This window comes from Miniopterus schreibersii (assembly GCF_964146895.1).
Source record: "Miniopterus schreibersii genome assembly, chromosome: 8".
Taxonomy (NCBI): domain Eukaryota; kingdom Metazoa; phylum Chordata; class Mammalia; order Chiroptera; family Miniopteridae; genus Miniopterus; species Miniopterus schreibersii.
In genome coordinates, this window is record NC_138109.1 from 54,885,240 (window position 1) to 54,909,732 (window position 24,493).

The 24,493-nt window shown below is 34.4% G+C and overlaps 1 protein-coding gene across 1 annotated transcript in view; it reads right to left on the minus strand.

The window, feature by feature from the left end:
• The window catches only part of COL24A1 (collagen type XXIV alpha 1 chain), a 250,825-nt gene that overhangs the window by 172,983 nt on the left and 53,349 nt on the right, over positions 1-24,493 (minus strand). Inside the window, exons 9-13 of the mRNA XM_081145974.1 lie at positions 18,747-18,791; positions 15,508-15,561; positions 14,293-14,337; positions 7,182-7,235; positions 6,488-6,532 (exon numbers count right to left, since the gene is read on the minus strand). Of these exons, the coding sequence (XP_081002100.1) occupies positions 6,488-6,532; positions 7,182-7,235; positions 14,293-14,337; positions 15,508-15,561; positions 18,747-18,791 (243 nt within the window). The remainder of the gene's footprint in view (positions 1-6,487; positions 6,533-7,181; positions 7,236-14,292; positions 14,338-15,507; positions 15,562-18,746; positions 18,792-24,493) is intronic.

Here is a 24,493-nt window from a genome sequence, read left to right on the forward strand (position 1 = left end):
TTCAGTTGTTATTTCAATTTTGATAACAACATGCATAGTATTTTGTTTTTTAATACAAGGGAGGTTCTGTATTCCTTTAATAATGAAACTTAATTGTTTGCAGCCATATATCTTCATTGGCAAAAAATGACCAGCCTGTAAATGAACCACCTTCAAGGCAGATCCCCCAGCCCCAGTCAAGCCTTCGGATGACTGTAAGTTCTGCCCAAAATCTTGACTGTAACCTCATGAGGAACCCTAAACTTGACCCATCCAAATAAGCTACTCCCAAATTCCCAACCCACAGAAATGTTGAGAAAGAATATATATTTACTGCTGTTTTAAACCACTAACAGAGTATTCTGTTACATGGCAATAGATTACTAACACATAGTAACAAGAGTGGATGTCTAGGGTTACTATGCCAGTGCTGAGTGCTGGATCCTGAGGGACAGTGGTACTCATGGTTTTCTTAAATACATTTATTTGTTTGTGATATTCAGGGCCCTCAAAAGTACAGAGCCCAGATCAAATTTCTTTTTGTCTGGGTCTAACTATGGTACTGTTATCAAACATGGTAGTTCTCAAACACTAAGAACAAAAGAAGTATTCCAGACTTCGCATGCCTGAATATATGTGGTGTTAATATTTTAGAACACACACAGATACTACACTCAGTTGTATAACTAAATATCTTGAAAGAGTGGAAAATTTATTGCTTAAGGAGTCTAGTAAAAGGATTATTTTCCCAGTTTGTAGAAATTAGAAAAATACTGCATATAAAATATTTAGAGAAATATGAGGAGCAAAATAACCATAAAACACTAATGACTACATTTGTAAAATTAAAAAAAAAAGCAATGCAAACTTTGTTTGTTAAAAACTACAGTTAACTATGAGCATATTTTGCACTTTCTAAAGAACAAAGATTTAGGAACAACATAGTCAATCTAAGTAGAGATAAATAAAAACCATCATAAAAGGCATATACACTATGTAGGCATTACTCTGTAATGATCCAGTTTCTGCCCCCTTGTTTTCCTCACAGGTAGGACAATTCTAGGGTCAACCATGTCCTGATAGTTGGGAGTAATTTGAAACTTAGGTAGGAGTTTAAGGAGGTCGAGCCCAATTCTCAGAGGCTTAGCATCAAGTCAGGCTTACTGTTAACCTAGCTATGATTTGGACCTCAGTTCGGAGTCAGGTCCCTGCCTTGTTCTTAAAAGTTGGTTACAACGCAAGCCAAACCTCACCGCCATATCCACTCACATTCTCACATCCCTGATTTTGATAACCTCCAAGGTTCTCTGAGTTTTCCCTTAATGTATCTGCCCTGAAAATAACTGCCTGGTGGAATTTCCACTTGTTGGTGTCATATCTCTATGAAAACTAGCTCTGCCCAGACCTTCCGCAAATATATAGCTACAACTAACTATACCCAGTAAAGTAGAATCCAGAAAATACATTTTTCCTGAAAGAGGCAGAATTATTTAAAAATTAATGAGCTTTTCATAATGCTCTAGCAACAGTAGTACTTTATAATAGAATTAATTGCAACTTTTTCCTAGGCAAAAAACACACACACACACTGTCTCCAAAGTTTCCATAAAATGTATGTATATGAAATACTACTGTGCAATTCAAATTTAAGATGGTCTTGAGCTAAAGATAGAAACTAATAACAGATGTCTAACAGAAGGATTTTATATCCTGAAATTCTAACACTGGAGTTAGAAGCCAAAATACAGTTTACTTTAAATAGAGTCTTGTAAAAGAAAGATGTATAAGAAAAGAAGAGGAGGCACTCCTTTCTATAATTAGAAAAGTAAACACCTCTCAAGTTGGACTGTTACATGCCTTAAGGGTGTTATTTTCTCCACTACTGTAAGGCTCTGATATTTTGATTTTCATAGGAAGAAAACTGAGTAAACTTTTTCTATTTGTCAAACTTCAAATGTAATATGATTTTTTATAATCTATTCCTATCAGGTCTGAAAAACTCCTTAGAATACCTCTATTTTTTCTGTTACAAAATATTTATTTTAACTTTATTTTTATTGTTGACACTATTACAGATGCCCCCATTTCCCAACCCTTTGCCCATCCCCTTCCCTCCAGAGGGAAAGAAAAAAACCCCTATATTTTGACAACAGTTTGAGAGTTGTTGAGAGTAAAACTCCCAATCTCCAATTTCATATTTATCTTCAATCCAGGCAAGTCAGTTCTGGCGTAAGTATTTTAGGTCTGTGGAACCATATAAATATGCATAGCCAATTTAGTACAAAAAACTACTGATTAAATCAATCTGGGGGCCCCGTGAAATGCTTTCTTTCAAAGCAACTGTAGAATTTCCTGACTGTGGCACTACATAATGGAGTTTGAAAACTTTGCATTAAAAAGGAAGCTACTTGGAATTATGTAACTAATATAAAATCTGAGGTTAACAAATACATATGAATCCTCTTTCCATGCTTCCCTGTTTTTTAAAAATAGCATTCTTCTTTTTTATTATAAATCAGTGGATGGTTTCATGCTTTTAAAGAATCTGACTCATATTAGGTATGTTCCAAGAAACTTCTCAAATAAAGACAGTACAACATGTAAAATAGAATAGTAGTTCTATGGTGTTTAAAGAGTCCTGACCAGCCCTGGCTGGTGTGGCTCAGTTGGTTGGATAGTCATCCATATACCGAAAGGTCTCAGGTTTGAGTCACAGTCAGGGGCACATGGGAGGCAACCGATTGATATTTCACTCCCCTATCAATGTTTCTCTCTCTCTTTCCCTCACCCTTCTTCTCTCGCTAAAATCAATCAAAAAAAAAAAAAAGCATGTACTCAGGTGATAATTAAAAAAAAAAAAGGAGCCCTGACCAATAAGGATTGTCTACTGCCCTAGATCTCTGGAGGAGGGGAGAGAGTGAGAAGAGAAGAATTAACGGTCTCTTGGGCTTCCCCATCTTCAAAGCTGGCCTTACTGAATGCATCTAGAACCCCATGCCTTTCCTCCAGCAACAACCGGCAATAAGCATTTTGATCCATTGTGACGTGTAGGGAGTGTAGGAGGGAAGGAGAGGAAGAAAGAAGAACGATGTCTTATATCCAAAAGCATGAGTACACAATATTGACTAATATGTAACTGACTACATGCGCTCTTTAAAAATAATTGTAGTGATTAGTAAATACTTTATAATAAGACCTTGAAATAAATAGCTTATAATACAAAGCAAGGAAAAAACTTCTCAAATGCCAACAATCTAAGATGAAGGAACAAATGAATTTGCTAATATAACTACTTTTATATACTCTTTCATCCTAAAATAAACCAAATTCCTAACAAAACCAGTTTTCCTACTTTTCCTGGTTGAAAACAAAAACAGATTTTGTTACAAATATCAACTCAATTCCTAAACACTGAATAAGCAGAATGTTTTATTTTGGGGAAAAAAGAGCTTTCTGGGAAGTAAGATTTAATGTAAAACAACTTTTAACACAACATTAAATTAAAAAATACCAGTATGTGGCTAAATAATAAATAACTCTTGAATAACCAAAATAATATGTTATTTTTAATGTGTCCATTTTCAATAGCATTCATATGATATTTATATTGCCTAGGACAAGATATCTCTTACTTGTGAACCTATAATTTTATTTTAAAAAATACAGACATCACTAAGGAAGTTGGCTCACAACAACTTAATTCCATGCTTAGTGTTTACTCAGGGAAATAGTGATCATTTGGCCAGCTATATGAGTATATGATTTATAGTAACATCTTTCTAAACTTAAGCCTAGCAATATTACTAACTCGTTGGACAGTTATAAATAGGATTTTCACCACTCTTCTATGATTCTGTATTATATACACATATGACATGTCAATATATATACATTTAAATATTTTGTAAACTATTCATATAAAACATAGATCTATTCATATAAAACATGCACAGGTTAGAAACCAACTCAGTAATCCAAAGAAGCTCATCCTGATTAATATTACTTTCACTATTTTGACAGTCAGAGTGTTTCATATCACACATAATACAGAAAGGGAAGTGATTTATTTTATCAGTTTCTGGCCTTAATTTCAGAGACTTTAAAAAGTTAAGTATACAATGCTACATAAAACTTAAAGAGTTATCTAGAAAGAGCTACTGTTGTTCTACAAATTACATAAAAATAATTACTTAAAACTGAATCATACCATTCTATGTTCGTAAGACTGAATACTTCTAGCTACCTAAAATTTGAGGAAAGGAGCTCATTTGAAACACAGAAAAACTAATTTGGTTAATTAAAAGTGAGCGATAATTGTAATAAAAAATACATCTTTTAATAATATTCATAGTAATGATAATAAATTAAATAACATGGGGTCCATAGAGCAGTAGTACCCTAATGAAGCTTCAGCCCACACTCCTAAATAGCTCTGAAACAGCAGAAAACTGGAAGGAAGTAGCATCTTTGACATATGTATAGCCAAAAGTTTCTTAGATACAGGTACTTTCAGATTTTGGCATTTCTAGGTTACTGTAATATTCTTTCAGATGCACAGGTTTCTGTGATCTTCTTTATGGAGGCCTAGTGTCCTTTAGTTTGGCTTCTGTATTTGCATATCGACTTCATATACAACACAAATAGTGTACATGATTTAATAGATTATCAAGAGAAAATGGCCATATTTGAATTCCACACAACTAACATTTTCCACATCATAGAGTGCACATGTCATCAAAAGATATTTTCCTGCCCGGCTGGGAAAGGCTCAGTGGTTGAGCATAGATCTAGGATCCAGGAGATTGAGGTTCGATTCCCAGTCTGGGCACATGACCAGGTTTCAGTCTTGATCCCCAGTCGGGGGCGTGCAGGAGGCAGCCCATCAATGACGACTCTCTCATCACTGATGTTTCTATCTCTCCCTCCCCATCCTCCTCCCCCTCCCCCTCCCTCTCCCTTCCTCTCTCTGAAATCAATAAAGATATCTTTTTTAAAAAAGATATTTTCCTTTTACCATTATTTAAACAGCAATGAGAACATTCTTCTCATGGGATTTTAATCACCTAAATTGAAATACAAGTATCCCATGATGCATAATACCCATGTTAATCTGTTTGCCCTTACTTAATGTCAAAGTGATCTGAAGATGATTTACTTAAAATAAACAGAACATAAGGGAGCACTTACACATAGGATAATATCTGGAAGAGTCTGTGAGGTCAGCCTTGGCATAATTTGCCTTGTGGCTGTAACTGTATCTTACTCAAAGTACAGCGATTTCCTCATAAACATGGCTAAGTCATTTCGTGGCAAAGACAAGAAAAAATACATATACTATACATGACATATTACTGAACCATACAAACTTTCTATTATAAACACTATTTAGGAAAAATAGAATACATGTGTTTTTCAAGTGTAATTTTTCTAAGGATCTAAATCTATTACAAAAGCATACATTTTTAAATAAATAAAACTTTACCAATTCTGTAATGTAAAGAAGAGTGTAATGAAACAAAGAACCCAGTAGTCATTCCATTCATTATCTTCCCACAGTTTTTCTTGAACTCCCCTTTTGAAATAAATACCATGTGTTAGATAATTTTATAATTCCCCATGGAGTAAGAAAACCAGAAGTTATCTATAAATTTCCATAAACAATTTTATAGTTCATTGTGGGTAGGAAATCAGATATTACCTATACATTGCCAAGATAAAGTTGATATTTATATAAGACCAGCCACATTAATAAATAAAGTTGGTGGCTACTAAAATGATATATTACAATGTCTGGAAAAGTTCACTTTCATTGATTTTTTTTTTAACCTGAAAATGTAAGAAGTTGTAGCAAACTAGTTTCTCAGCTAACATCTGAAGCAGGCATGTAAAAAACATGTCCAAACCATGAGGTGTGTAGTGCTATCATTAGGGTTTTGTTTGCTTGTTTGTTTTTTAATCCTCACCCAAGGACATTTTTCCACTGCTTTTACAGAGAGGGAGTGGAAGGGGCGGAGAGAGAGAAAGACGGAGAGAGAGAGAGAGAAAAACATCAATGTGAGAGAGACACATCGATTGGTTGCCTCCCACATGCGCCAGGGATCAAGCCTGCAACCGAGGTATGTGCCCTCGGCCGGAACTGAACCGGGGACCCTTCAGTCATGGGCTGACACTCTAACCACTGAGCCAAACTGGCTAGGGCATAGGTTTTAAATCGTTCATGTATTTTCTGTGACATTTTAGTCCCTTGTCTAGGGGAAAAAGGTCTCCTCCACTGGTACATTAAATGGGTTAGAAGTGTTAAATCTTAAATTATTTTTAAATCTAAATTGTCCTTTACATTCTCAGGTAGTATTTGCTAGACTGTTAAAGTGGCAAAAATTAAACTCTGTTGAATGACATAGATTACGGACAGCAACCACATTCATATTTTAATAGATGAGCAATAAATATGCACATAATTAGATTATCTTGCTCTAAACTGAACCTCAGGACACAAGAATCCAACTACCTGTCTTCCCTTAAGACCCTTCTTTCCACGAATCCCAGGAACACCCTAGAATATTAAAAAAAATCAAAAGTAAATATTTGTTGAATAAATGATTGAGCTAGAAATTTTTTCTCAAACATCAATTAATGAAATATGCCAAAGAGAGAAATAAATGTACATTGCATTATAAAATACAAGACCTGTCAATAATTTATACTAAAATTAAAGATTAATGAATTACAAAATAAAATTTTCATAATTAGGTATTTTGACATTTCAATTTGTGGTTCTTTTATTAATCCTCATGTTTTTCATTGACTCCAGAAACATGGATCAATTGCCTTCCGAGTGCACCTCGACAGGGAACTGAACCCAAAACCTGGGTATGTGCCCTGGACAGGAATCGAACCTACGACGCTTCAGTGCACAGGATGGCACTCTAACCAACTAAGCCACACCAGCCAGGGCTCAATTTGTGTTTTTGAAAAATTGAATTAAAAATAGCTAGCCATATATATTTGCATCACCTTGCTTTCTCAAGACAAAATTTGGTAAAATTCAAGAGAAACTAATTATATTTCCAGTAGGTGATTTTTCTTAAAGCTGCCTTGCTTCACTAAGTAAGATCACCTGCTTGACATGAATTTATGACCCCTGCTGTATAGTATCATGTGTATATCACTTTAGAAATAACATTTGAAGAAAATGTACTTACTCTTTCTCCTTCAGGTCCCAGTAGTCCTGCTTCTCCAGGAGAACCAATGAAACCCTTAAAGCAAGCAAATAATCTTTATATTACTTCATTTGAACATTAACCCTGTAAGTAATTCCAAATAAAGAGATACTTAAAATTTCTTCACAGCAATGTGAAATTATACAGCTTAACAGTATGAGTAACTTTCCCTCACCTTATTGCTTTTCTTCCAGAAGTTACAGATCAATCTTTCCATTAAAGGAAAAAAGTAGGGAACATAACTTAAGACATAGTGGCTAATAAAAATCAACAAGATCAAATTCTTTTCTTTATTAAATTTTATAGAGGTCAGAAAATATATGTCTATATTCAACTAAAATTTAAGCAGGATGGAGGTATCGAAAGATTATAACAAGTACAAAAAAGAAGTACAGAGGAGGAAGAGATTCATTCCAATGTGGGAGGAGGGCAAGGCAATCAAAGGAGGTTTCAAAGGAGACTGGACTGGAAATGGGCTACAGAGTAGGTAAAATCTCGATAAGCAGAGGACAGAGAAAGAACACTCCAAGCAGAACAATTATAATGAGCAGAGATATAATAGAGAGAACTCAGGGAGTGTTTTTAAAATGGTAACTGACAGAATTTTATGTGCAAGATGCTTTGGATAAGGGCAAAGACCCATTGTGCCCTGACGAAGATTCCAATTGGTCTGAGAAACAAGGAGTACATATAAATAATTATGCACGGTACTTTGTCTTAACATACTTTAGTTAGATCTCACGTTGGCAAATAACCTGTTTCATCAATTTAATAGATAAAGCATATAGTAGTTAAGAGACCAATTAAGGAGAACGTTAAATTTCAGGCTAAGATTTTTAGACTTTATAGTTTAGACAATTGGAAATGATTGACTTTGGGGGGTATGGTAATCCCCTGATATCAAGTTGTTTTTCCAAAATATTAATCTGTTCACAAGATACAGAATACTTCCAAGGCAGGAAGCACTGACTGTAGGAAAAGCTGTTAGAAGGATCTTTCAATGGTCCAAATTTGAAGGAATATCAGTGTGGATCAGTGATTCACAAAACATTATTTTAGTGCCCACTGTGTGTCAGGGACAGGGATTATAAAGATGAATAAGAAAATCAGTGCCCTCAAGAAGTTCATCGTTTATTAGGAATGAAGGTCATACAGATAAATATTTGTAATATCATTTGAAAATTGTGATGTGATTACATGATATGTGATGTGATAAATGTAATATGCAATGGGACTTTGGAGGTAGAACGACCAACTTTGTCTAGAGGTAAGATTCAGTAAAGCTTTGTAGAGGAGGCAACATTTGAGCTGAGTCTCGAACACATTCAAGGTAGGGCTAGTAATGTACCATCATTCAATCAACAGGAATGAAATGACATCAAATTTTCATTAAACTGTAAATGGTTCTATGTGGTTGGCAGGCAAGAGGTGGAGTTAAAAAGGGTAGCAGTGGCCACATCGTAAAAAGACATACATAATGATGGAAGTTTGGAATTTATACTGTGGGCTATTTAAAAAATTAGACATAGTTTTGATATAATCAAATTTGCAATTTATAAAATTCACTAGGATTACAGTGGGTCAGCAGGCCTTTGTACATGTCTCCAAGGATTAAGGCAAAGATAATTCTAAGGTTTACAGCTAGACTGATAGAAACAGGAAAACAAACAAATAGGAAAGGTGAGTTTGGTAGAAAGAGGATGAGTTTCATTAGTCATTTTGAGTTTGTGGTGATGATGAAGCATTCAAATAGAATTATCTTGGCAGGGAATTGAAAATGTGAGACTTAGAAAACTCATAGAGAGATATAAGATTTGAAGGCCAAGTGAGAAAGCCTTAAGGATAGACTAGAGTGCTGAGAAAAAAAAAAAAAAAAAATTATCACTGAACCAGAGAGAAAGGTTGGAAATGGAGATGGGAAAAGAAGAATGATTTTATGAATACAGAGTAAAGCCAAGGTACCAAAAAAATGGAAGGAGAGATACAGGAGGCCATTTTCACTAAATTCTAAATAAGGGCTCCTTATTTGAATCAGAGAATGGTTGACTTTTCAGAGTAAATTCTTCCATAATAATACACATTAAGAAAGAAGTCAGGTTTTAAAAATGCAAATGTTATTTGTACAAAATAGCAGCCTTATCCACAAAAGTCAAAAGGCAACACAAATGTTCAACAGATGACTAGATAAACAAAACGTGGTATACTCATATGATGAAATATTATTCAGCCTTAAAAAGGAAAGGAAATTCTGGCATATGCTACAATATGCATTAACTTTGAAGAAAATCATGCTAAATGAAATAAACCAATCATGAAAGGATAGATAATGTATGATTCCACTTAAATGAAGTACATAGAGTAGTCAAATTCATAGAGGAGAACAGTTGCCAGGGTCTTGGGGAGAGGGAGAGCGGCGAGTTATTGTTTAATGGGTTTGTAGTTTCAGTTTGGGAGGATGACGAAGTTGTGGAGATGGACGGTGGTGATGGCTGCCCAAACAATGCGTGTTCATTTAATGCCTCCTGCTATGAACTCAATGTTTGTGTCTCCTCAAAATTCATATGTTGAAGTCTAATCCCCAATATGGTGGTATTTGAAGGTGGGGACTTTGGAAGGTAATTAGGTCATAAGGGTAGAGCCCTCAGGAATGGGATTAGTGCCTTTATAAGATTTGAGAGAGATGATTGCTCTCTTGGCCATGTGAGCATAAAGAGAGAAGGTGGCAGTCTACAAGCCATGAAGTGGGCCCTCACCAGACCCCAGATCTAGTGGCACCTTGATCTTGCACTCCGCGGACTGCAGAACAGTGAGATATAAACCTTTATTGTTCAAGTTATCTAGTCTGTGATATTTTTATTATAGCAGCCTGAACTAAGACACCACTAAACTGTACACTTAAAATTGGTTAATATGGCAAATTTTATGCTATACAGGGGTGGGAAAAAGTAGGTTTGTGAGTACACGAAACAGAGTTTATTCTTGTGTTATTAATTATTGTATTATTTTCCATACAATTCATCATGAACCTACTTCTGTCCATCTTTGTATATTTTATCACACATTTTAAAAGTAAATGTCTCAGGAGTGATTTCTCAGTAGCCTAGACTAAGAACCTTGTGAGGGATTTATTCTGAATGTGAAACCTATTTAGCTGTTGCCATAGTAAGAGGAGTACTTTCCTTTGACAAGGAAAAACACCTTTAAAAGTCCCTATGTTCTACAGATTTTTTGAACAAGCAAAAAATAAAAGAATAGAAAGAATTAGCTTCCGTCTACTTAACTTTAATAGTGAAACATCTATACTTTGTTTGCTTCAATGCCAAGCATCTAGAGGATGAGGAAGGTTTCTTCTAAAATGAAGCATCCGAAAGTACTTCTGATTCCAAACATTTAGGATTGTGATGACAAGTTGATGTATGTTCAGAATCATTAGCTACAGATGGTTTTAGGTTTTAAAACAGTTAACTTTTGTTTTTATATAACTGGACTTTTGCTTATAAATAAAAGAAACAGATGCCCTAATGGGTGTACACATATCAGTGAGAACCCAGAAGGTGAAAAGTCAGACCTCTACTCAACATAGCCTACGTAGAGTACAGCACAACATCTGACAATAAAGATTTTAAAGGGAACAATGCTGTGAGTAATTAGGTGTTTCATAAAGGTTTCTTAATAAATGTTATGCGGATTCTAACAGAAATAAAATGTAAGGAGCACCCACCAAAGAAATCACACAAGATTGTAGTCATTCTCAAAACACCACAACTAAGCTAGAGTTTAAGTGGGTAATGAAACAAATAACAAAAAATAGTAACAACACATATGCTTTTGCTTTTTGGACTGAAGGTTGTATAGCCAGTTAGAGACAATTTTGTGTCACCAGGGCCACTGAAACATCAGAAGTGGCCCTACACATGTCTACTTTTATGAGGCAGCTAACATATTACTAGTCAAATAAATGTCAAATGAGGGTTACAAATGATGGTCTGTTTTAAACATTTACATTTGAAAATTAATTATCTTAACATCAATTAATACAATCAAATAACAGTATCAGTCGAAAGATAATGTATCACATGACTTATCAAAATATTAATTTGAAGTTAATTGCATGTGGTGTAGTCCAGTAATAGGACACAAATTAAAAAAACATTTTGTAATTTTGTCAGTGTGTTTTTGTGATTTTTGTCTTTTTAACCACTTTTGGTTATAATATCAAAAAATCTACATTTGCTACCCTTTGTGAATGTAGAACCTAGAGAAATGGCCTTCCTGATTCCTCCTGCTTGCCGAAAAGAAAATGAAAAAATTAAATCAATCAGAAAAGATTAGATTTGTATTATTTAAAAAAAAATCCTTTTATGAAGCTGGCCATCAAAACTTAGAAGTACAACTTAAAAAGGGTTACAACCTAGACAATACTTTTCAATACAAATTGGGTGGGGGAAGCAACAACAAAAGGATGTATAATATAGTGCAAAAATGACATAATGTAAATAAACTGATGAACAAAACAGATCCAGAGACATGGAAGCATGCAACAGACTAACGAATCTTAGAGGGAAGGCTAGGTGTGGGGAGAGGGTGGGGGAGAGATTAACTAAAGAATTTATGTGCATATATACACAGCCTTGGACACATAGTGCAGTGAAGACCTGGGGAGGGGGTGGGAGCGGGGAGAAGGGGGTCGGTGGAGGAAAGAAAGGGGACATCTGTAATACTTTCAACAATAAAGATAAAGTTTTTTAAAATTACATTAAGAACTTAAAAGAGTTATAGGAATCGCTGAAGCAGGTTGAGAAAAAGCAATAAGAGAAAACTGCAGTGCCAAACAGCATGTCTTGGCGTTATTAGATCATGCACAGAAGAAACTCCCAAGTTCAATAATGATAATAATAATAATAATAATAATAATCTACATAGAAAATGCATGCTATGTACTAGGTACTATGCTTTCAGAATATTAAGCTCAGGTAGTTCTCATAACTACCTGAAAGGTAAGTTTCAGAATCAAAATTTAATAAGATTAGAAAAAAATGAAGCACAGAAGGGCTGAGTGATAACCTAAAGTCACAAATTTAGGGAATGAGGAGTTAAGGGAAAAAGAAGTAGACCTAATTCCAAAGCCCATGTTCTTGCCCTCTAACCTCTTCTTGCTTCCTGAAGTCAAGTGAACACGTGCTTTTGGTGCAGCTTCCAATACAAAATACATGTCCTTGGGTTGTGCATATATGCATATAAATTCTTTGGTTACTCTCTCTCCCTCCACCCACCTGCCCTTCTCCATCCCTCTGACATTCGTCAGTCTGACCCATGCTTTCATGTCATTGAATCTATTCTGTTCATCAGTTTATTAAGTTCTCTAGATTCCATACATAAGTGAGATCATGTGATGTTTGTCTTTCTCTGCCTGGCTTATTTTACTTAGCATAATATTCTCCAGGTCCATCCACACTGTCCCAAAGGGTATGAGATCCTTCTTCTTTATAGCTGCATAGTATTCCATGGTGTAAATGTGCCACAGCTTTTTTATCCACTCATCTACTGATGGGCACTTGGGCTGTTTCCAGATCTTAGCTATTGTAAACTATGCTGCTATGGACATAGGGGTGCATATATTCTTTCTGATTAGTGTTTCAGGATTCTTAGGATACATTCCTAGAAGTGGGATCACTGGGTCAAAACAGAGAGGGACTGGGGAGGATGATGGGATGGGGTGGAACGGGGCATTGGGGAGAAAAAGGGACATCTGTAACATTTTAGACAAACAAACAAACAAAAAGAATTCTATCAACAGCCCACACTGCTCAGAAAACTCACATACCACTCTTTGGTGACAAGGATGAGATCCTATTAAGAAATAAGAGACCCAAATAGAAGCATGCAGCTACAAATAAATTTCTAAGTAATTCTGGCAAGCAATTATAATTAAACGGTCTGCTTTGAGGAACACTGGAGTGTTCAACAGCCACCAACTTGCTTTCTGGAAATCACATGTAGGGGAGAAATTCCATGGCATTTTCAAATAAACAAGAACCTTAAACTTAAACAAACAAACAAACAAAAAATCAAAATACATGACTTGACTTTCCCCCATTATGTTGTCACTTAATGCAGTGCTCGAGAAAGCACGGATACATGGAAGGAGTACAGAGCTAAGGTGAGAAGACTTTGGTTCTAGTTCTGGCCAGCTATGACTTTGCCAAATCATATACATTCTTTAGTTTACTATTTTCTAATATATAAAATGAAGATAATATAACTGTTTTCCTACTTGAAAATAAAATAAGAAAATATATATGAAAGTATTTGAAAATGTTTAAGAATTTAAAAAATTTAAAGCATCATTACAGCACATAGTCTTTAAATACAGCACACATTTCTTATTTCAAAAAAGTAATTATTTCAAAAAAGTATTTTAGATAATATAAGCAATAAATGTAGATTCCAGAAAATAACTATTAAAAATGGAGAATTTTTAAAACAAAAATTTCAGTATACTTTTACTGATATGTCCTAGAACCAACTTTAATTTTAATTTGTAGCACATGATATAATATATCGCAGTAATTTTTTTATTTCCTTAATGACTAAAAGTAGCTAACAATTCCTTTAATGATATGGAAGTGCAGTGGTATGTTCTTGTTATAATAAGCTTACTTCCTTCTTTGCAGATATTTCTCCACTCCAGATTGATTTATATCTTAACATTAACTGAGCCTTCAACTAAGATGGAATTTTTTGCCTCTGCATTTTTTATCATGATTTCTTAGCTCTATATATGTGTATATATAAACAATACTACAAATGTTCATAGAGCACATTCTAACACACCAGACATTTTTCTAGGAGCTAGCAAAATGATATAAAAGAGGTAAGAGCAATCAAAGAATGACCTAAAACCTACTATTATAAGACTACTTTCTGTGGCCTTAGCAGCAAAAATATCAATTTATCAAGTATAATTATTTTCAGGCTAAACTTGCATTACATTCGAAGTTCCTACAAAAGTGTGAAAATGGTAAGTACTTTCTATATTTCATTCTACCTTTATGCAAGCATACTTAACAGAATGATGAAAATGTTCACTTACTCGTACACCTTTAGGGCCTGGATTACCTTCTGGTCCAGCCAAACCCTAGTGTGAACAAAAGACATCATCATCATACTACAGTACTTTGTAAAGAGTTGTTGGTAAATAGGTCAATAAAAAGGAGATATAAAGAGGTATCATTTTCATAATTATAAAACTCAAAACTCTGTATAATTAATGAAGACTATGTATGTTCAAGGAATTTTAGAATTTCAAAACCAAAAGCGTCACTGTATATAATCTATACATAAATATATTTTAGGTATCGAAATAAAGTAGATTAAACTTTGTCAGACACAAGAAAATAATTTTTCATTAAATTATTCTCATTGGAAAACTATTATTTTAGAACATTTCTAATTAACTTATCTAAAATATATTCCCATAATTTAAAAAAATAAATACATTTTTAACTTCAGATCAATGTCCATATGTTTGAGTATTAGCAGTATAGTTTATATTTTTCATAACATAAGTCATCACTTGGTGGTAAGACTCTAATATGCAATACCCACCACGTATTTTTAAAGAACTAAAAAAGAAAATTTTGTTAATAGGCTATTTTTGGCAGTTTTATTTCCCTCATTCTTGAGAATAAAAAAGATATTATTAATGTCATTTTCTTATATGTTAAATGAATAATTAATTTTAAGAGTTGGTAATGAATTCATGAAAACCTAGGAAAGAAAATGTGTTCCATTAGTAGTCAACATGAAGTAGAGAAGTAAGAAATTAGAGGGAAATAAATATGAAATTATTAGAATGAGTTTCAAAACAGTATACAAAGATAAAAGTATTAGTGTGGCATATGTAGCACTGCCAACTGTGTCCCAAGTTTTTATAACTGTGTTATTTTAAAAAGGCGTTTATTTTAGTCTTAACTCTTACCATCACTTCATTTTCATCAGTGGAAGGATTGTACAGTCAGCAGCAGGACTTTTTAAGATCTTATTAGATCCTTGGGCATTTTAATTTTGAAGGGACAGCACATCAAGCAGGTTTTAAAACCCCACTATCATTTTAAACAATACTTTTCACAGTAAAATTTTTGATGGATTTTTACAGTTTTGATTTTGAAATTATTTTGCTCTGAGTAATTCATTATTTTAAAAAAATAAACCAACTATCATTCAAACATTAACTCTCAAAATCAGAACATACAATATATTAATAAAGATGAACAAGAAAGGAGAAGTATAAATATAGTTACCTCACCTGCCTGCCAGGGTAACCAGGTGAACCAATATTACCAGTGAATCCTGGAATTCCCTGAAATAAAAAATAAAGTACAACAAAGTCAAAAGAAGCCCAAGGAAAGAAATTTGATGCATTCATAATACCCAACTTTGGAAAGAATTTTTTTTCCTCATAAAAACACTGACTGAAATCACCTGCTTGAAATAAAAATGATCCCAAATCGCTAAATATAAATAAATAAATAAATAAATAAATAAATAAATAAATAAATCTGTTAGATTAGGGCCCTGAATGAGACGCTGAATATTAAAAATAATAAAATAAATCTAGGTTGGAAAAATCCAGTACTACATAAATAAAAAAGACATTTATTATAGAGAAAGAGTTGGTACATTTCTTAATAACCACTATCTTTTTAATTGAATTCCTTCTTGTCTTAGTCATAGGCAGTAATATCTCAGACATCTCTCATAGCACTATTTTTGCTGATAGATCTCCCTGGGCAAGGGAAACAAAGGAAAAAAATAAACAAATGGGGCTACATCAAACTAAAATGCTTTTGCACAGAAAAGGAACCATCGAAAAAATGAAAAGGCAACTCATCTTAACTATCTGAGCATAAGCCCCACTAGACTAACTGGGGCAGTGAACTTCAAAACCAACCCTTCAACTTTCCTAGTATAAAGTTATTCCACAAGTCAGATTAAGTAGATGGATATTAAGTGGTGAATATGTGCATAGTGACATAGTTCGATCTAAAAATTCACATAGTAACTTTGGAGAGGAAACTCATTTTGAATTGATAACTATTTTTTATTTAAAACAAGGTTTGCTCAAGGGAGGCTGATATATGGAGACTCAAAGGCATAAAAAAAACATGCTTCAGAACTGTGTGGAAAAGTAAGAAGAAATATCTCCATTTGTTTTTACTTTCACTGATATATCATTCATTCATTCATTCACTCATTTATTTATTCATCTGTTTATTCAGAGTTTATGCCTACTAAATGATTCTTGCAGCAAGGAAATGCCAGAAGAATGCGTGTTGAGCTGCCTTGACCTCAAATGGCGACAGCAAGGTAAATTTCATAGATTCCTTATTATGTAAAATTCATTTCCTGCTTCCTGTTTGTAAAAGAGACCATGAAAGACACTAGCTCTTTGCCCATCTGCTCTGAAATAGAAGAGCGTTACCTCCATTTTAAGTATGGAAACACTATAAAACTCCTAAAGCTAAAAAAATCTAGACAAAAGACCAAATAAAGAATCATACTTGAAAGGATTCACCCTCTCATTCTATTAGACATGTAGGCTCCTAATATATCTTTCTTTTCACTTTTCTAAGAATCCATTTCTCAATTTTATTCTGTCTCATTTCGCTCCCTCCTCTGGCCCTTCCTTCCCCTGCTCCAACAATTACTTTACCAAGCACTTTTTAATATGCCAATTACTATACCAAGTACTTTACATCTACTTTACATCTATGAGATAGCTACTATTTTCTCCATTCTACATATATAAAAAACATACAGGGAAGCTGCCACGATAAGTGGTGTTTGAAAAATAAAATGAAATAATAAAATAAAATAAAATAAAATAATAAAATAAAATAATAAAAAATAAAAATAAAATAATAAAATAAAATAAAAATAATGTGAAATCTGAGAAAAAAAAGTGGGGTAACTACAACCATTCCTAGTGATACTGACATTACATTAGTTAACATAGGGAAATATCCAAATAATGATTATACTACTACAAATTGTAGTTAACAAGTAGTATGGTTTGGCAACTAATAAAAACTCCATTAAATGACAGCTCTTATTACTGGAGCTTGTGCAGATGATATAAATACTTTTCCAAATGTTTGCTGACAAGTGTACAGATATTTACAGATTTTCCATAAGTGACTGCCTCCCAGAAAATTAGTTATGCACCTCTTAATGACCACAGCATTTTTACAGTTAAAATACAAAATGATTTTAGTGTTCCTCACAGTTATCAAATTTTGCCTTTTTTTCTGGAAATAATTAGAATAGAAAGAATTGACTCCAAAATACATTTTCTAACCTTTAAACCTGATTTTAGACTCTTCTAAAAATCATGACACCTGCAGAACAATAGCATATATACTAACAGAACTAGGTTATGAAGCAGGTGTGAGAGAACGGGCCAGTACTGACACAAGATCGCTTTTTCATTTTCTTGTGAGGTATCAGGTTCTCTCCACTGAGATCCACACATCTCTGCCAAAGCAGTATTCTAGAGATTTTTCCCCTCCACATTCCCGCCCATCCCTGTGATTTTTACCTGCAAAAGTTCAAGGGATCTTCAGTAATTGTTTAATCTCCAGGAAGCTGAAATTGCACCTGCTATGCTCTGTTTGCCATGTCTAGTAACTAGTAATCTTGAAAAATTGTGCCTCGGGGACTGCACAGAGTGCACTGTCTCACTTAACGCAAATGAAATTAGAAAACTGCCTTTACTTCTTCATTTATATCTTTCCCTCAAGTGACTGTGCCCCTCACATTTCTTTCTTGAGCTCCCTTTAGGGCTTCTCAAGCTCTGTGCTCCATCTCCAATAATAGTATCTGTAACCTTCTTTAGTTTCTAATCTCCTACCCTTGTCACTGCTCTACTGTTGAAAATGAGAGAGAGGACTTTTTTTCCTATGACACAATGATGTAATATTTTCTGGTGGGAGAGAGAAGGAATAACATAATTAAAAACTACACAATGTAGTTCCACAACTATTTTGACTTTAAATATGTAGGTATGTGTATAATGGACAGCAGCACATGTGCCATCCTAATTTGAATTATTAAAATTTATTTGCATCCCTCATGCAAGGATCGGGAACTAATAGCTATGGATTGGCTTTAGTGAAGAGGCAAGGCCCTGAAATTGTACAAAATAAATCAGGTGTGTGCGTGTGAGCATAGGTGTGTGCATGTCCATGTTTAAGTGTATCTTCTGAGAAAAGGGTTTATAGCTTTCCTGAGCTTCTCAAAGGGGGCCTGTGAACCACAAAAGTTTAAGAACTGCTGCTCTGGAACATATACTGAAAGTCAGATTGGAATATGAAGGAAAAAACAAAACTATAATAGATAATCAATTAAAAGTCTGTCCTGTACTAAACAGAGGGAAAATAATTAGAAAATCGAAATAGTAAATGGGAAAAACAATCTCTCAATGAAGTGTCCCAGTGGGTGTGTTTTTCACTGGAGAAGATGCAGTTTTATAAAGAAAGTACTTACTTGTTCACCTCGGAGTCCTGGGAGGCCTGGATGTCCTTTGAGACCCTGCAAAGGGAAAGTTGAAAACATGCTATGAAAAGTAAATCCATGTAAACCAAATAACTAAACACAGGTTCTAGGCTGTCTTGTATCCCAACTTATGGTTTTCCTCATCAATATAAATGTAATTCTTACTAATTTATTTCTTAACAAATTTAATCTTTTAAATAAGTTTAATTTTTATTAAATAAATTCTTATTAATATTCTTAAAAACTTTGAGTATTATTTGAATAATTTGTTATTATTAACTAAAGTGGTAGCAAAGTATAGAATAAACAGCAGCATCTTCTTATAAAAGGCTGGTGTCTAGCAATGGATCTGCCAAATTTTGCTAAAGCTTTTCAAAAGTTGGTTTTAGTTCATTAATACTAAAACAAAACACCCTAAGACATTGTCTGTTTGTAATTATTGAAAAACTGGACGACATCCATGCAGTTTATCTAATTCAAATCATTGTCGTAACACTCCATGAATGAGCTAAGACAAATGAAAGAGCCTGTTCACAAGTTCATCAAAAGGGGTTTTGTAAAACTGTGTAAGAAATTAGTAACAAATGTTATATGTCAATTATACCTCAATTAAAAAAAAAGAAATTAGTAAAAAAATTTCCAAATAATAGAACCAAAATCAAATATTAATTTCTATCATTAACACCCAAAGATATTAGATAATATCCTTTAAGGACAGGAAGAAAGAAGTAAACACATATTTGGAGCTTATTTGTATAGCTCTAATCAACAATCACTAAATCAGCCTACACCTACTAGATTTTGGTGTATATAAAAGAACAGGATAAAGTTCCTTTTTTAAAGACCCTCATAGGATTTTAGGCGAACTATAATTCAAAAACCTGAAATAAATTATAGTTTAAAAGTATCAAAAACTTCAAATTAATATACTGCAAACTGAAGATAAATTTTTGAGGTTTCAGATATAAAGTAATGGAATAGATAGAGTTATTCAGGATTAATCATTGGGGGTTTATCAACCTGAATTAATGAATTAAAGAAGGAAATGATGTTTTGGTTAGACAATGGGGAAATGAGAAGAGGTGCCGATTTGTAAAGTAAGAAAATGATTTAAGCAGCTTTTGAGATGTTAAACTTAACTGTAAAATGTTTAAGCAGAGAGGTCTCTTAGGAACTAGAGAGAAGACTGGAAAAAGAAAACAAATTTAAAGACAAAGACTTTTGTGTTCTCTATAAGTTATATGTAAGCATATCTTAACAGGGAAGTAACAGAATTAAAGAAGAGAAGAGAGGAAAAGGCCTGTCTCCCAGGAGTTCAATTCTTTTTGATTAGTCCATTAGAAAGAGGTCAGAGAAGTAGCAATGAGACAGGATAAAGGTGGGGAGGAAGGAAGGAACAAAGGAACTTAATGGAGCTAATAATTGCCAGACTTTGTGCCAACTACTTCCAAATACCTCAGATAATTCTATGGCAAATCTGTGAAGTAGGTATTTTTTCCATTTCTACCGATAAGAAAACTGAGTTCTGAGAAATTAAATGACTTGGCCAGCCATGATGGTAAGGTTGAATCTTGCTGTTTGATAGATTTATCAACAATTGAGTAACCTGCCCTACTATTTACTTTATATGCTATAGTTGTCTGAATGCAGGCTGTCCTCATTCTCATCAATATGTTCAAACATTATAGATCAGAAGACATATCAGCAAAAGCAGCAAAAGTGATACAGTGAGCAGTGAGACAGACATGAGCAGAGTAGGACCGATAGGCCAGGTATAGAATCAAAAGGGTAGAAAGCCCAGGTGCCTAGCAACTAGCAAAACTGAGGAAATAAGTATTGTAGGGTGGGACCTTGCTCCCAGAGTGACCTTTCCTCCTCCAGCATATTGTTGATCATGTAGTTTAGATCCCTGACCTTTCATATCACTGGTCATGTCATTCAGACCCTCTCTTGCCATTCCCTCTCCTGGCATGTCGGTAGTCATGTGGTAGATCCCCTTAGAATAGGACCAAGGGAGCTGGAGAATAGCTTCATACGACTCCCGTACAAGCCCTTGCATGACCACTCCCTTAAGCATTAAGCCCTCAGGACAATGAGGTTCTGGTTCACATCAAATAATCTTAAAAGCAAAGTCTCAGATCTGTTGACTACAGAGACAAAGTTTCGGTCAAACTAGAGATAACATTTAGGCCTCAATTGTGTTTCAGCTTCAGGCCCAGAAAAACAGCAAAACCAGATGAAGTAACACCATGGTGACATTAGGACCATATGCAATGACTAATAACCCCCTATCCTAGCACTGACCAATCTGTAAAGACCACAATACTGAAAGGACAAACCTGGAAAGCTGATGAATATTCTATTGAGATCCTCCCCTAAAATCTCTGCCTTTGGAAAACAGATAAAACCCCCTAAGATGAAGGACCCAGTGTTTTTTCTCTCTCTGGCTTGTTCTTGAGACTTCTCTCACCTTTACCCCTCTCTTTCCCCAGGTGTGTTTTCTTTGCCTTTCTTTCTCCTAAGCTCCAAGAGCCCTTCTTTTGCCTCTGTAACTTGTATCCTGAGTTCACACAACCCAGCTGGCTCACTTCTACTTCTGTGACTTTCTAAATAAACTTTTTCCTATATTTGAGTTCTTGCTCTGAATTCTTTCTTAGCCAAACTCAAGGATCGAGGTCTAACATCTGGTGCTGTTCACCATTAACAAAAGGAGTTGTATTTCATGAATCATGGTATTATTAAAGCTACACATTTACCAACAGCATCTAATATACTCAAGGTTTTAACTGAATTTTGCTCTAAGTTTGTACATTTTTTAGGATAACTAAAGATCACCCTAATTACAAAATGAGACATACTATTCTGAGTTGTCCAAATGTTATACAAGATTCGACAAATAAAAATACCCCCAAAGCTAAGCTGTTTTCACTTTTTATAACACTAAATAAGAAATGTCCTCAGACAGTGGTGGTAGCTCCCTGGGATGAGAAAGCATCTCTAGGAGGGTGGGAGGTAAAAGCTCCTGGGAGTGCGTGAGGAAGACGAGGAATGAGGAGCCGGGATGAGAGGCATAAAGGTGACGAACTCTCTGCCATAAGCCTATTTCCTTTTCCTTATTTCTTAAATGTGTTTATTTATTTACTTACTTAGTTTTATTTCCATGAGTCTAGCCAAATGCTTCTCTTTCTTTGGCTACCATCTGATTTTTGACCAGTTTCTTCCCTCCCTAGGCCCTGGTGAAATAGAGCACAGTGGTCGTACAAGTCCTTACCAAGCTTACTTTCCCAGAAGCACTTTATACTAGTGAACTAGACATGTCAATCATGTTATCTTGTGTACAATTCTTTAAAGGAATTCTTCCTCATCTAGAGACTCTAAGGGCACAGGCCCAAACAGTCATGATCTTTTTCTTCATGGGCTCATCCTACTCCACCTCAGCCATAAGAGATGGCACTTGATCAAAGGGAGGCCAATACAAAGTCTGGCCAGTAGCCTATAAGGTCACTTGAAATGAAGAATCTTATCTAAATAGGGATAAGTTGGGCAAGTCAAATTCTCTTTTTTAAAATTTAACTGTTAAAAAAGAAAGAGGGAAGGAAAGAAGAGAGGGAGGGAGGAAAATTGATTCAGGTACTTAGCAGTGGTAGGCTGAAGCTGGAAAGTCACAAAGAAAGGTTAAGAGAAAGAGTAGAGGCACTGACATACTACAAGAAAGTTGAAGTAAACAATTTAGACTAAGCAGAAACTATGTTGAGAAAGTTGTTGTCAGAGGAAAATCAAGATAACACAAAAAGGTAGAAACAGAGTAGATGAATAGCAGCACTAATAGAAAAGTACGGTGAAAGGTGCATGAACTAACGCTGCTAAGATACTCAGAGCTCCTTTGAATCAGTGCCTGTCTCCATGAAACCAAGTCGTATTCCAGCTCCTATTTTTAGATTCCGTAGTCCCTGCTTCCCTTAATGCTTCAGAGAGGATTGAAATAATATTCTCCCCATTCTTTGCAATGAAAAGAGCTTAAGTAAAACAAAATGTTTTTGTTTTTGTTTTACTATTAATAACACAGACCAAGCACACTGAGTTCTAGACCCAGTTTTGCCACTAACTAGTTATATCACGAGCTTGAAAGTCTTCTTTTATAAAATCACAGCACTGAAATAAATTATTACTAATTCCCTTTTATTGCTAGCATTCTGTAATTACTTAAATCTGTAAGAAAGTCTACACTTTCCTTTTTTTTTCAATTTAGCTTTCACCAAATGAAAACAAGGGTGTATCTGAGTCAATTCAGGCTCGGCAGTTCGGGAAGAACACAAGTAAGACTGAGGAATGTATCAGAGGAACCGGACTCAGGGCATATGACCTGAAACAAAGATGGGGACTCTGGGCTACAGCAGAATGGAAGAGAGCGGGTCAGGCTACCATGAAAGTCTAGGTGAAAGATGGTTATGGATTACACTTGACTGGTGGAGTTAGAGAATATACATAAGCCCCTTAAGAACTTTAAACTTAACTTAAGCTACCTGTTTATTTTATTCAATGTGGGTATCCCCAGTGCCTAGAACAGTGCCTGACACATAATAAGTGCTCATTCATTATTGATGGAAAGACTTAGATGAATGAATGAATGAATGAATGAATGAATGAATGAATGAATGAATGAATTGATGGAAAGACTTGGATGTATTTGAGAGTTGCTTGGGTGGAAAATAAATTCTAAGCAATTAATATGATATCTCAATCTTCTTAATGTTGAAAGGTGACAAGAGAAAGAATATCTTTTTGTTACTTTTAATGTAATATTATTACATCTGTAATATACTAGAGTTAGCACCACTATTGTTTAAGGCCTCCATTTATTCATTAAATTTGTGACTATATAAATCATTTATTTTCTACTTAAACACTAGTCTATAAGATTTTTAAAAGCAAAGGGAATAAGTTCTTAGAAAAACTGCCTACATTCAAGCTTTGGCAAAGCTCCAACCTAGGGATGAGCCATATTTGAAAAAGATAGCTTATATTATAGCCTTTTGAAAATATTATTTGAGCTACTGTTTTCTATACTAAGGAAGAATAACAAAAAATGTCCAGTAACTAACAACATATGATTTTTTCCTAATGAATGTATTGAAAAAACTGATAGGAAAATTTACAAATTCTGCTTTTGAATAGATAAAAACACATTGCAATGAATTATATAATTGTCTCAATTTCTGTTGTGATGGAAAGTTGCCTTACCAAGAATCCCAATAATAAATGGGGCTTAGAATCCAATTTTAATGTAGAGACTTTAATTTTAATATTCATTTTAACAAGAATTTAACCCTAGCAAACACATTATCAATAGGACAAAAAAAAGGGGGGGGGGGAACCATACAACTAAATTAAAATTAGAAATATTTAAGGATGAGAAAGACACGAATTTTAAGTATATACCTGAATTTCCCCAAGTAATTAAAATTTGGATACATAAATAAAACCATCTGTATACAGGCCATCCTCCTTTGCATGGTAGTATAGCACCATAAAACTGACCATACAAGCTGAAACCATGCAAAGCAATCTTAATAATGGGAAAAGTTACAATTGTTCTGTGACCTCTAAAAATTTTTGTCAAAACTTAAAAATTCTGTCAGTTATACCTGTATAGGGAAATAAAAATGATGACCACTGGGACCAGGTGAAAGGGCACAGTCAATTAAACCTAAAAACACTAATGTTCATTTATTCACATT